At 43.6% G+C, this 12,374-nt stretch overlaps 1 protein-coding gene across 1 annotated transcript in view; it reads right to left on the reverse strand.

The window, feature by feature from the left end:
- LOC138260020 (glutathione synthetase-like) overlaps positions 1-12,374 on the reverse strand; it is a 327,470-nt gene that overhangs the window by 176,091 nt on the left and 139,005 nt on the right. Inside the window, exons 6-7 of the mRNA XM_069208089.1 lie at positions 10,608-10,688; positions 4,470-4,547 (exon numbers count right to left, since the gene is read on the reverse strand). Coding sequence (XP_069064190.1) covers positions 4,470-4,547; positions 10,608-10,688 — 159 coding nt within the window. The remainder of the gene's footprint in view (positions 1-4,469; positions 4,548-10,607; positions 10,689-12,374) is intronic.

Consider the following 12,374-nt stretch of genomic DNA (forward strand, 5'->3'; position numbering starts at 1 on the left):
GTACTCCAGGCAAGAGCACCCTTCTTGGCCCCTTCCCTTCCCCAGTAAGGGAGTTCAAGCTGTGATAACACATCACATCCATTAGAGACAGTCTCCTCCAGGGTACCCCCAACAAAAGTGCATAGGTGTGGGTCTTGTGATTATAGGTCATGCCTTCCGTGCTATATAGTGGGACAGTGTTACTCCAGACCATCTGTTCCTTTAACATTAGTCAGACATGGTGATGCACATTCAGGGGTGTGGTACTACGATGTGCTCCTATCCTTTATTGCAGCCTTAGTACTTTCACCACCTACCCTCAGCTATGTGTGTCCCCAGCAGGTACCACTGTCCTCTGTGGTGGTCATCAGAAATCCATTGGGGGTGAAAGGGATATTGCCCTCTAACATTGCTCCACTCTTGCCAGGCACCCACCCTCTGTATCTCTGCAGGTAGTGGGGTGAATGGTGAGGTGTCAGAGCTCTTGATAGTCCTGTCAAGCCCCAGCCTCCTCACCCTCTTTCGCACAGCACTCATGGGTGTAGTGTCCACAGGGCAATAACTCCCCCCACTGTTTAGGGAACCATTGTAGAAAAGTACCCTCTTTTTGGCATGTTACCCCCAATTTCTGCCTGATGTCAGTGTGTTTGCTAATCAGGACCCCAATGCTTATGCTCTCTTTCCTCTAAATGTTGTCACTGCATACTGGTAACCCAGTATTTCACTCACAATTTGCATACTGGTCACCCCTTATAAGTCCCTGGTATTTGGTACCTAGGTACCCAGGGCATTAGGGTTCCAGGGGATCCCTATGGGCTGCAGTATTTCTTTTGCCACCCATAGGGAGCCCCTGCACAGGCTTCTAAAGGACTGCCATTGCAGCCTGTGTGAAATGGTGCATGCACCCTTTCACTGCCATTTACACTGCACAAGGTCACTTATAAGTCACCCATATGTCAGGCCTTCCAACCCTGAAGGCTGGGTGCAGAGTACCTGTGTGTAAGGGCACCCTTGCACTAGCAGAGGTGCCCCCACGTCATCCAGGGCAAATTTCCCAGACTTTGTGAGTGCAGGGACGCCATTTTACGTGTTCACTATACATAGGTCACCACCTATGTACAGCTTCACAATGGTAACTCCGAATATGGCCATGTTTGGTATCAAACATGTTGGAATCATACCCCAAGGCTTTTGAAAGCATTGGTTGTATGATTCCATGCACTGTGGGGCCTTCTTAGAGGACCCCCAGTACTGCCAGTAAAGCCTTCTGAGGTTTTCCAGGCAGCCCCAGCTGCTGCTACTTCACAGACAGGTTTGTTGAGCAGATAAAGCCCAGGAAGGCAGAACAAAGGATTTCCTTTGGAAGAGGGATGTTACACCCTTGCCCCTTGGAAATAGGTGTTACAGGCATGGGAGGGGTAGCCTCCTAGATCCTCTGGAAATGCTTTGAAGGGCACAGATGGTGCCCTCCTTTCATAATCTAGTCTACACAGTTCAGGGACCTTCAGTCCCTGCTCTGGCGCGAAACTGGACAAAGGAAAGAGGAGTGACCATTCTCCTGTCCATCACCACCCCTGGGGTGGTACTCAGAGCTCCTCCAGGTTTTGGCATCTTGGATTCCAAGGTGGTACGGGACTCTGGGAGCATCTTAGTGACCAGTGCCAGCAGGTGATGTCAATCCCTACCCTGATAGGTGCTTACCTGTCTAGCTGACCAATCCCCCTTTCAGGGCTATTTAGGGTCTCTCCTCTGGGTGTTTCCTCAGATTTAGATTGCAAGACTCCAGCAAGAATCCTATGCATTCTTTACTTCACCTTCTTACTGAAGAAACTGCATCTGGACCCTCCAGGAACTCTGCAAAATGCAACAAAGAAGCAAAGACGACTTCTGCAGCATTGTATCTTCAGCTCCTGCCAGCAACTCAACTGTTTCCAAGTCATGCATCCTCTGAGTACTGCCTGTCTTCAGCCTGCATCAGAAGAATGAAGGAATCTCCCTTGAAGTGAAGGAGTCACTTCCCTGCTTCAGCAGGCACCCCTCTGAAGCGATGACTTGTTGCTTGGGTCCCCTCACCTCAAGAAGTACGTGGATCCAGCAACACGGGTCATGGACTGAAATGGTCCAGACGGTCCAAACGTCTAACTGTCCAACTTTGGTGAAGGTAAGTGCGCGCCTCCCCACGCAAGACAGTACCCCCATGTACCACATGTTTTGCAGTTGCCAAGGCTTGTTCACATCTTTCCACAAAGTTCCCCAAGTACCGTGCAGCTCCGGCCCCCAGCACTCTATCCTGCACTGCACAGATTCCTGAGTAGTTCTCCGGCGGCGTGGAATCCCTTTGTGTAGTGCTGCACGGGCCTCCTATTGCACCTCCTTTGTCCCCGTTCTGTGGGACTCCTGTGCGTGCTGCCTGGTCTTCTGAGGGCTCTTGAGTTTCTGAGAACCCCCTAAGTCTCTCCCTCTTGGATAGAGGCCACCAGGTCCATCCTGGTCCTGGCAGCGCTTTTTTTTGCTAACCGCAAGCTTTGTGTGTGCCATAGCTTGTTGGTGGAATCCAGCGATGCAAACCAGAATGTAATCCTCCATCTGGGGTGGGACATCTTCTGCACCAACCAGGAACCTGCATCTGTATTCTTGGGTGCAGTACTGACTGTTCTTCTTCACGGGTGGCTCTTCTTTTGCACCTTCATCCGAGTTGGCAGGGGGTCCTGTTCTCCCTGGACTCTTCAGTGCTGCTTGGTCTTGGTCCCCTTCTTCCACAGGTCCAGGAATCCGTCATAGGCATCTTGCAGTCTCTTCTGGTTCTTGCACAATCTTCTTTCTCGTGTTCTTGTGTGTTCTAGGAAAGTAACTGTGATTTACTCCTGCTTTCCTGGGCTCTAGAGAGGGTTCTATTACTTACCTTTGCTGTTTTCTAATACTCCCTGTGCCCCTCTACTCACTACACACTTGCCTAGGTGGGAAACTAACTTTCGCATTCCACTTTCTTAGTATATGGTTTGTGTTCCCCCAGGCCCATTTCTCACTTTTGTGATTTTCACTATTTGCACTGTTTTCTAACTGTTTTTACAGTTACTTCTGCATACTAGTGTATATAATTTGTGTATTACTTACCTCCTAAGGGAGTATAGTCTCCATGGTATTTTTGGCACTTGTGTCACCAAAATAAAGTACCTTTATTTTAATAACAGTGAGTATTTTCTTTCATGTGTGTGAGTACTGTGTGACTACAGTGGTATTGCATGAGCTTTGCATGTCTCCTAGTTAGGCCTTGGCTGCTCATCCACACTACCCCTAGAGAGCCTGGCTTCTAGTCACTTTCTACAATTGACTAATAAGGGATAATTGGACCTGGTCTGAGGTGTAAGTACCTTAGGTGCCCACTACAAACCAGGCCAGCCTCCTACAACAATGTGTGTTAGTTATGTAGCCATAGCATGAACCCTCCCTGAACTCTCCCATTTCTCTCAATAATGAGTCAAATACGAGTGTTTTGAGCCTAGGTGCCAAAACTGCACAGCCAACCAAGTTTACTAAAATTCAGAAAGGACTGAAAATGTTTCTGCTCCTGAATTAGGATTTCCTTTAGGGTACAAGTAGAGAATCAGCTAGAATTCTGAAAGTATTAGCAAACTTGTAAAACAAATTCCTTAAAACAAATATTTAAGTGAATGTAAATAAACAAGAAAGAGGTTTTTAACACTAATACTTATGTAATATTCGGTAAAGAGGCATGTTTTCACCCAAGAGATGGATCATGGGGCCTTATGTACCACAACTGGATTCACAAAAGTGGTGGCAAATTTGCACCGACTTGCAAATCCAGTAAGATTTTGTGAATTGACCTATGTACTCTCAGGATAGGTTGCAAAATACCCATTTTGATTGCATCACAATCCACTCTACCTCATGAATAATATTTAGGTAGGTCGCAAATTTCGACTTAATCTGATTGGGTGACAGCACCTGGATGTTGCAGTCAGCAGACCTTTATGTCTGCAAGAACATTTAAAAAAAGCAAACTTTCTTTGCAAAAAAAAAGTACAACCCATTTTCTTAAAGGAACAGGGCTGCATTTAAAGAAGAAGTTTACATTTAAAAAAAAGGTGTTTTTTTCTAATAGGATTTGTATTAAAAGAAAGGAAGGGAAATGGTTTACCACCAAGAATGAGGATTTAGTAACTTTTTCCTGAATTGCAATTGAAGTTGTGGTTGCAAATCATTGATACATAACAGACTGAATTGCATGGATTCTACATTTCAATTTGATATTCATTTCTAAATCCATGTTGTGGTTTGGAAACCATTCCCCGATTCATAAAATGTGTTTATTACAAAGTACACAGACATTTATGGGTTGCAAAACCTGCAATTTAAAGAAATGCAGGATTTGCAATGGCTAAATCACAGTACTTCAGGTCCATAGAGCAAAAGGTACAACCTTGTGCTGCATTTAAAACACTTTAATGCGGACAGTGACATGAACTTACATATATAGCCTCCTATCTTCGTCCAACGATGCTCTTTTAGACAAGTCTTTAAACGTCCTATGGATCATATGGATGTCCCTTTGGAAGAAGAAAGAATCATATCTGTTTGTTAATCTGGTCTCTGTTTAGCACAATACAAGCATCAACAACTATTGCTGTATTCTCAATATCAAGGTGGCTCAACAGTCATTCAAAAGTGACAAGTAACAAAATATAGGAGTGAAGTGCAACGACAGGCAAAACATGTTGAGTGGCAGAAGGCATAGGCATTAGATGGAATGAAGATTAGGCAGCCTTGTATGCTAATGGGATAGAGACAGGTATGAGGCATGCAGTAGAATCAAGACAAGGTAGCCTTGGTATTCAGAAACCATAGTAATTTGGAGATCCAGGTGAATTTGCCTAACAAAAGCCTGGGAATCTGAACTTATTTTCATTACAAATTAAATACTGTCTAAGGAGGTTTTTGGGCTGCATTGTAGGTTTGGGGAGCACGTTGCTCAAAATATCGGTGTTTGATTTTTGGTTTAACTGCTCACCTCTGCAATCATTCTGGTACTTGTAGCATTCAGTGTTCTATGTAATCTGTCTGAACTGGGGGTAGGGGGATAGTACCACAAGGCAATTGTGAAATACTGTACGGTCGTCTTGTTGCTTGGGGAACTGACATCAGTGAACACTGCAGAATGATGAGTTAAGGGGCCAAAACCTATCATAGATAAAATTCTTCCTTCAGGAAGTTTACATGTGTCCCCCGCATGACAGCAGATGAAAGGGCTAACAGGCTGGTTAAGGGCTATATGTGTATGTATATATAGCACTTCTATAGAGGAAACTTGGTCAAAAGGCAGTAGAGTGCTGCATCTGGTCAAAGACAAATATAAAGTTGATGAGTAATAGGAAAGGAAGCTGGCACGTGGACAGTTAATGCATTGTGAATTTGTGTTCTATAAATAATTAAGAAGTCACCTCTTACCTAAGTTGGGCAACATAGGATGGATTCAGGGATGGTGTTCCAAATCCCAAATGAATAGATGCAAAAGGCCTGCTGCCTTGTTTTCTTTTTTCAACACTTCTTAGTCTGCAGTCTGAGAGTGTTCTGCTGTTGTTGTGTCAAGATCAACCAGAGATGGTGAGCTTGTCAGTAAGATAAGCAGCGGTCCTGGTTGCTATGGCTTTGTAAATGATGGGGCAGATTTTGAAGATGGTGCGGACTAGCAATGGGAGCCAATAGAGTTCCATTAGGATGGGGACGATGAAATCAGAGTTCATAGTTCTTTTGGCCCCAGATAAGATCTCCTGCAGCATGGAGAATGTCCCTAAAGCGCAGCAGTGTGGCGTATTGGACGCTACGGAGTAGGTCATTACCACCATCAAGAGGTATGTATAGGATGGCCTGAACAGCAGATCTAAAGTTGCTTTGTGGGAGCAATGGTTTGACTTTCTTTAAACCATAGAGCTGGTACCACACTAGCTTTATTTTTGGCAGTGTGATCCCAGATGGAGAGGTTAGTGTCTGTCACAACTCCATCTTGTGCCCTTTGAGCTGTAGGTTTTACATGTTGGGCTCATGTCATCCTTCCCTGGTGGTGCTTCCCTGTCTCGAGCACTCCACGACCCCCTCTGAGAAAGTTTGAATCATTGACCCTCATGTACTGCTGCTATGCAAGTTTAGTTTGTTTTTGCACCTGCAGATTATCACGTGTCTTTTGGACAAGTAATGATATCCACTCTGACCCAATGAATTGTACCTTCATGCATTTGTGGTTTCATTCCACTCTGTTAATTGTTTCCAACTGCCGCTTCCACCTGCAAGTCCTCATATCCATTGTGTATATCAGGATTTTCCCCAGGTTCACTGGAATACTCCATACTTCCACATAGGTCTCATGCCTTCTGGCTCAATCTTCTCTTCTAGCATAAATACCACATTTGAACCTGCATCCTCTCTTGGTGTCATTCCAGTCCTGGGGAAGCATTGTTCCTGCACTCACCTTCTGAGTTGTCCAAAACTTCCAGCACTCGACTCTTCCAAACCTTTCTGATGATTCCGTGATCCTGGCTTTTGCAGAGTTTCTGATGTCTTCCTTTAAGATCTACAATTCCACCTCCTCCTGAACTTCTGGCACCACTGCCTCCTGCCATTTTTCGATTCCAACTAAAGAGCTAAACAAGGCTAAGTACTTTACCCTAAGGCTAGTGCGCACTAATCCATAGTTTATTAGATAATTCAAAGACTGAGTCTTATGAAGGCATGAGCACATTTTTGGATACTGAACATTGTTGGAGTATTAACCCCCATAATGCCCAGTGCTTCGGGCTCTCCTCATTGCAGCACTCTAAACTTTATTGTGCCTGAAATGGAAGTTTTGCTTCTAAAATTCTTGACAAGTTGAAGTATATCAGAGTTTTGACCTGAACATTGTATGTTATGGAATGCCAGAAAACTCCAGTTTGTTCTTGAAATAGTTTCTTCTCTCTCTCAGGCAATATTTGTGATGACGTCTCTAAGTGTACATTATCTTCTAAACAATTGCTAAAGTATTCAGAGTTGAGAAGTAGGCACAAACCCCTCTTGCTGTCTTTAGTGTTCTGCACCTCCATCTATACTAACAGGGTCCAGGGAGAACTTCCAACCCTAGTAGGCAGTGGTGCAAGATGGCAAACCAGCCCCAGTGACACAAGTTCATCTTTTCTTGTATAATCCCACTCCCCGCTTCCACCTGGAGGCAGTGGGTGAATGAGGGTTGGCCTTACTTGTGTTCAATAACCTGTCTAGGTAGGGATTGGAGGCCCAGCATCGTCTCTGTGGTTGGAACCAGGTGAGTATGTGACAGTGTCTATGGTGGATTAATTGAAACTTGGGGTTTGAAGAGTCATGGTTCATGTCATTGAGTCAAATTTGTACTGTAATTTGTTTCTGGCAGTTTCATGGAATCTGTCTTGGGCCTGGGAAAGCTGGGTAGGGCAGATATTCAGTGGGAAAGAGGCAAGCTGGGTGAGAGCGGAAAATCTCTGGCAATAGCCAGCATAATAGTCACATTCTATGGAGAACATATATATTTTGGGAAGAGCAAAAAGGTGGGTGGGTAGAGCAGGCAACCAGGAGGTAAAGCCATCAGGCTAGAGGGAGAGTAGGCAAGCTGGGGTCGAAGGCTTGAAGGAGTGTAAGTCTGCTGAGGGAGAGCAGGCATACTGTGGGGTGGTCAGAAGCTGCTTTCACAGAATGGGAAAACAAGCAATGAGAGGTCAACCACAAGTGGAACATGGATTGCAGCACCAGTGTCCGTATGTAGAGATTTGACTGAGAGTAACAAAAAACAGTGTTAATAATTGCAACTGGCACTGTAAAATTAGCTTTGTTCAGTTGTCATGAATTCTAGACCAAGCAAAAAAGAATGAGCTCTTTACTTCGGCGATAGGTATATGATTCTGGGTATATGATGTGGTTTATTGAATACCACCTTGTTGAACTCCAGCTCTAACATTCGGTCAAATAATTGTAGGGTTGGTGGAGAGCAGACGGCTGGAGAAGCAGGTGGCATACTGGTTGGAGAGTGTCTGCACTGGGGCACAAGGCACAGAATATTAGAGAGGAAAGGGATAATCATACACATCACATATGACCTATTCACATACCACCATAACGACCATTGCTTTTGATTCAAGGAAAGCATGGTAGGAAGAAGGTAGGTTCTGCAGGCGATGGGGACAATGGGGAGAATAAGTAGTCAGTGAAAGAGCAGGCAAACTAGGAGAGCAGGCAGAGTGGGTAATAATGAGAAGGAGGATGGGTTGAGAGCATGCGGGTCAACAAATACACCATACACTCAGCATGAACCATGAATTAGATAACAGTCTAAAACACTCTATATCAGTCCATGCTTGCATGAATACGCACAATTACCTAAAGGCAGATATCCTTGCGAAGTGTATGCCTCCATAGAAAACAAGCATTTGCAATGCAACGGGTCTCACATTTCTCAGAGTAAGCGCTATTAGCAGTTGTAAACTCCCAACCAGACTTTTCTTGCCACATTAAATTGAAAAAAAGAGCGTGATCGCGCTGCTACCGTTCACTCGTAATGAAACCTATCGGCAAAAGTGCAATTATCTACGTAACCGTCAAAAGTGCGATTAACTATGTAACAGCTGCGATGTCATGGAAAACGCTCGACTTCTGCTAAGCGAGATCGCGCTCAAAAAAAGATAAAAAGTAGTCCACAAACCGGACAGAAAACAGCGAGCCTCGCATGTTTTCAGTACTTGGTCACTGTGCTCCAGAAGGGCTAACCACTGGAAAAGGCATGACGTATGCATGCCTGCCACTAATGAAAGCAAACAGATTTTAATAGGCAAGCCCGCAAACCAATGAAAGACACTGACGTGACATGGACGGGGCTCCGAGCCCTTTTCTAACTCCTAAAGCATTTGGCAAACAATGCGCATGCAGGCTCGACCCTAAAAAATTAAATGCCTCTACTGCAACTAAAGACTTCAGAAAAAGCAATCAGGCATGGGAAACAAACATTGGGCAGGCGTAGTGGAGAATAGGATGTATGGTATAAAAAAAGAGAGAGGAGATGAGTGGGGGTATCTCTCTTCCTCTCTCTCATATACCACAGGGCACCACAGATTAAGGGAACAGTCTCTAGCCTAGAAGAGGCGCCAGTCTGGGGAAATGGTGAGCAGGCTTAGTATGTTACTGGAAGACAAGCAGGTATAATCAGCAGACATGCTGGGGGGACAGGATCAAAGAAGGGGGGGAGGAGCCAAACTCTTTCTCTCTCTCTCTAATGCTACAGGACATCACTAGAGATCACAGTGAGTGGAGAAAGGGTTCTGCAATGCAGCAAAGCTACTATAGGGCCTGCAGCACTCATTGTGCCACCCACTAAAGTAGCACTTTAAAACATGTCTCAGGCCTGCCACTGCAGCCTGTAGTGCAGTTTTAAACTTTTGTCCGGGCAAAGGCCTGTCTCTCTTATTGACTCATGCTTGGTTACCTTAATACATTTAATGAGTGCTAATTTTATATTGGGAGCAGATAAAGATGTGTTTTTATTATCAAATGAAATGTAATTTAAAATCCCCTTTTTATGATGAGGTCAGATTTTAAGTCACAATACTGAAAATGCCAAATTTAGAATGTTGCCATTTTCTTGCCCCAACCGTTTGTGCCTTCTGCCAGCATCCTGCATCAGAAGATTGTAGGGCTCTGCATTTGGGCATTCCTCCCAAACAGTGACATTTATGGGGCTAGTATGGACATAATGGGTCAATGTGCCAACATAGGTGTGGACATAGCTGTGCTCTTCCCACTCACACTTCAAAAGGCTTTGCCTCCTGAAAACACACAAAAGAACCTGACATCAACTTTTTGTCCACCCAGATGGTTTGGAGCCTAGACAGGGGAAGGGAAGAACTTTCCAGAACCAGATGTGGTGGTAGGATAGGGAGCCCCACACATACAAAGTCTGGTACCAGTAATAAACACTGGACCTCCAGAACCACTCTTCAGATCAAGTGAACTGTGGGAGACTCAGAAGAAGGACTGTACTGCTGCCAGGTGGTCAGCCTTAAATTCAGATTTTGACCCAGGGTTTGCATGACTAGATATCCGCAGTGGGTGCATTGTACTTTTTGGTACTTTTTGGTGCCAGAGATCACTACAAAATTTAGAAAATTCATAACTCCAGTTCTACTAATTAGATGTTGTTTTTGTGTCATTCTATTTGTTAAAATATACTCTATTTTTCTAAATTACTTTGGGATTTTTCTGTGTTGTGTTTTCACTTTAATATTATTTGTGTAATACATACATACTTTACACACTGCCTGTAAGTTAAGCCTGGCTGCTTTTGGGTCAAGCTGCCAGAGGGTTAAGACAGGTTATTTTTGTAAAATTTTGTGGTTTACCCAGACAAAAAATGTGTTTATTGTTTAAGTAGAGATTCTTCTCCTCTCCTCTCAACTATAACTTAATTTCTTACAATTCTAATGCATTGTAAAGGAAGCACTTCTTCTGCAGTGTTGGGATACGTGTCGGAATGAAAGGAAACTCAGCACAGCAGCAGTTCGTCACAAAGGGTTATATTTACAGAGAAAGGACTATGATATTTACGGAGCATGGCCTACCTCTTCCACAGTTTGTGTTCAAGGCGGCGGTGGTCAAGAGCAAACATTTGGACGTTTCCGACCAGGATCATCACAACAGCCCTGCAAAAGATGACTAACATTACCCCATGCAATAAGTACTAGCCTGATGTTGAAACATATGCATACTACAGTGGGTTAAATATCAACAGATCACTTTGTAAAGGTTACTATAGCATCTGTTGTGTATGGAAAGATGGTTGGCCTCACTTTATGGCTTAGAGCGTTGCATGAACACTGTTTTGACAAAACACATAATATTTCCTAGAACATGTCCTCTGTTGCATCATCCTGAAGACAGTAAAGGGCCTATAAACCCTATAAGGTCTTCACTCACTGATGCAGGTGAAAGCCAGCATCTAGAAATGAAAGACTTAGGTGTTTATATACATTGATATAAGTACAAATGAAGTGAGAACTCAATATATGCAAATTATGACACCAATAAGAAGATCCTAATTGTGGTACACAGACAAAACGTATGAATGGAAAGCATGTACTCAGCCTGTGATTAGTCATGTAGTATTTCATTTGTTTTATAAAGCAGGCATTGGTTCAGTTAATATGAGGTGAGTGATGTTCAGTGCTTTATTTTAACTGGTGATTGCCGGTGGGGGCACAGGTACTTATCGTTGGGTGCCAGCACTTACTTTTCCCATATCAGATATTTAAGGAGTGCAGGAGAGGGGACAACACAGATCAGAAAGATAGAGAAAGAAAAAGAAGTCAAAACTATCATAAACCGAAAGCAGGAACATGTAGGTGCAAGAAAACAGGACAGTGAGTGGCTAGTAGTGGATCAAAAACTACCGACTTGTTTGATGCTGTTTGGCGCACCAATGTTTAATTGCACAGGCAGTCGGCTTCTGAGCAGAGCTTTGGGAACCAGCACTCTTTCTTTAAAAAATTAGGCACTGGTGATGCCCTTATGGCTTTGATATTGCTTGTTTACATTGGAGTCTTCAAGGATTTTTTTTTTCAGTTTTAAATTTACCATTCTGATAAAAAAATGGTAGATGTAGGCAGGGCGGCTATCTTGGAGTGTTTTTCATTTGAAAAATGCGTGACGGGTTGTTGGGTGTTCTAGCATTTACTGTTTTAACATGGCCAATAGACACCTTAGAATAGTAAATGAAAATGTAGGAATAAAGTCCACAGGAGTATGAAAGAAAGAAGCAACAGACCTAGTAGCACTTTAAAGTTGAGGGCCCTCATAAAATAAGCAAATGAAGTTAGAACAATATAAGGATTAGAAAAACAGGGAGCTGGATTGTGAGGGGCAAATGAGGATCTGGGATGTGAGAAGAAAAAGCATGCAGAGAGAAGACAGGTTCAGGGCAGTCAAAAAATGCAATGTTAAAAGAATAATTCAATAAAAAAATGGGAAACTTGATTTGATGCACCTGACAGAGGATGGCAGAGAATGTGTTGGGGGCAAGGATCTGAGGCAGAATAAGAGGATGGGGAGAGAGCAAGGAAGGATATATACTCAATAACTGTTGACAAAAATGAGTCTCCTCAAGTCAGCAGTGGAATGATGCAACTCACACAATCAGATGTAAAGTAAACCTTCCATGCTTAGTGAACAGATAATTGAGATAAACAAGAACACCATCCAAACATGAGCATAAGGCTCACTAAAAGTCCACTCTATGTGTTGTATTGTACACAACATAGCTAAAGCTCACTGTATGAGAGCCCTAATAAAGGTATTGCAAGTGCTCTGGAGGCCTAAAAATGTACCACAGT

The sequence above is a fragment of the Pleurodeles waltl genome, chromosome 2_1, assembly GCF_031143425.1.
Source record: "Pleurodeles waltl isolate 20211129_DDA chromosome 2_1, aPleWal1.hap1.20221129, whole genome shotgun sequence".
Classification (NCBI taxonomy): Eukaryota; Metazoa; Chordata; class Amphibia; order Caudata; family Salamandridae; genus Pleurodeles; species Pleurodeles waltl.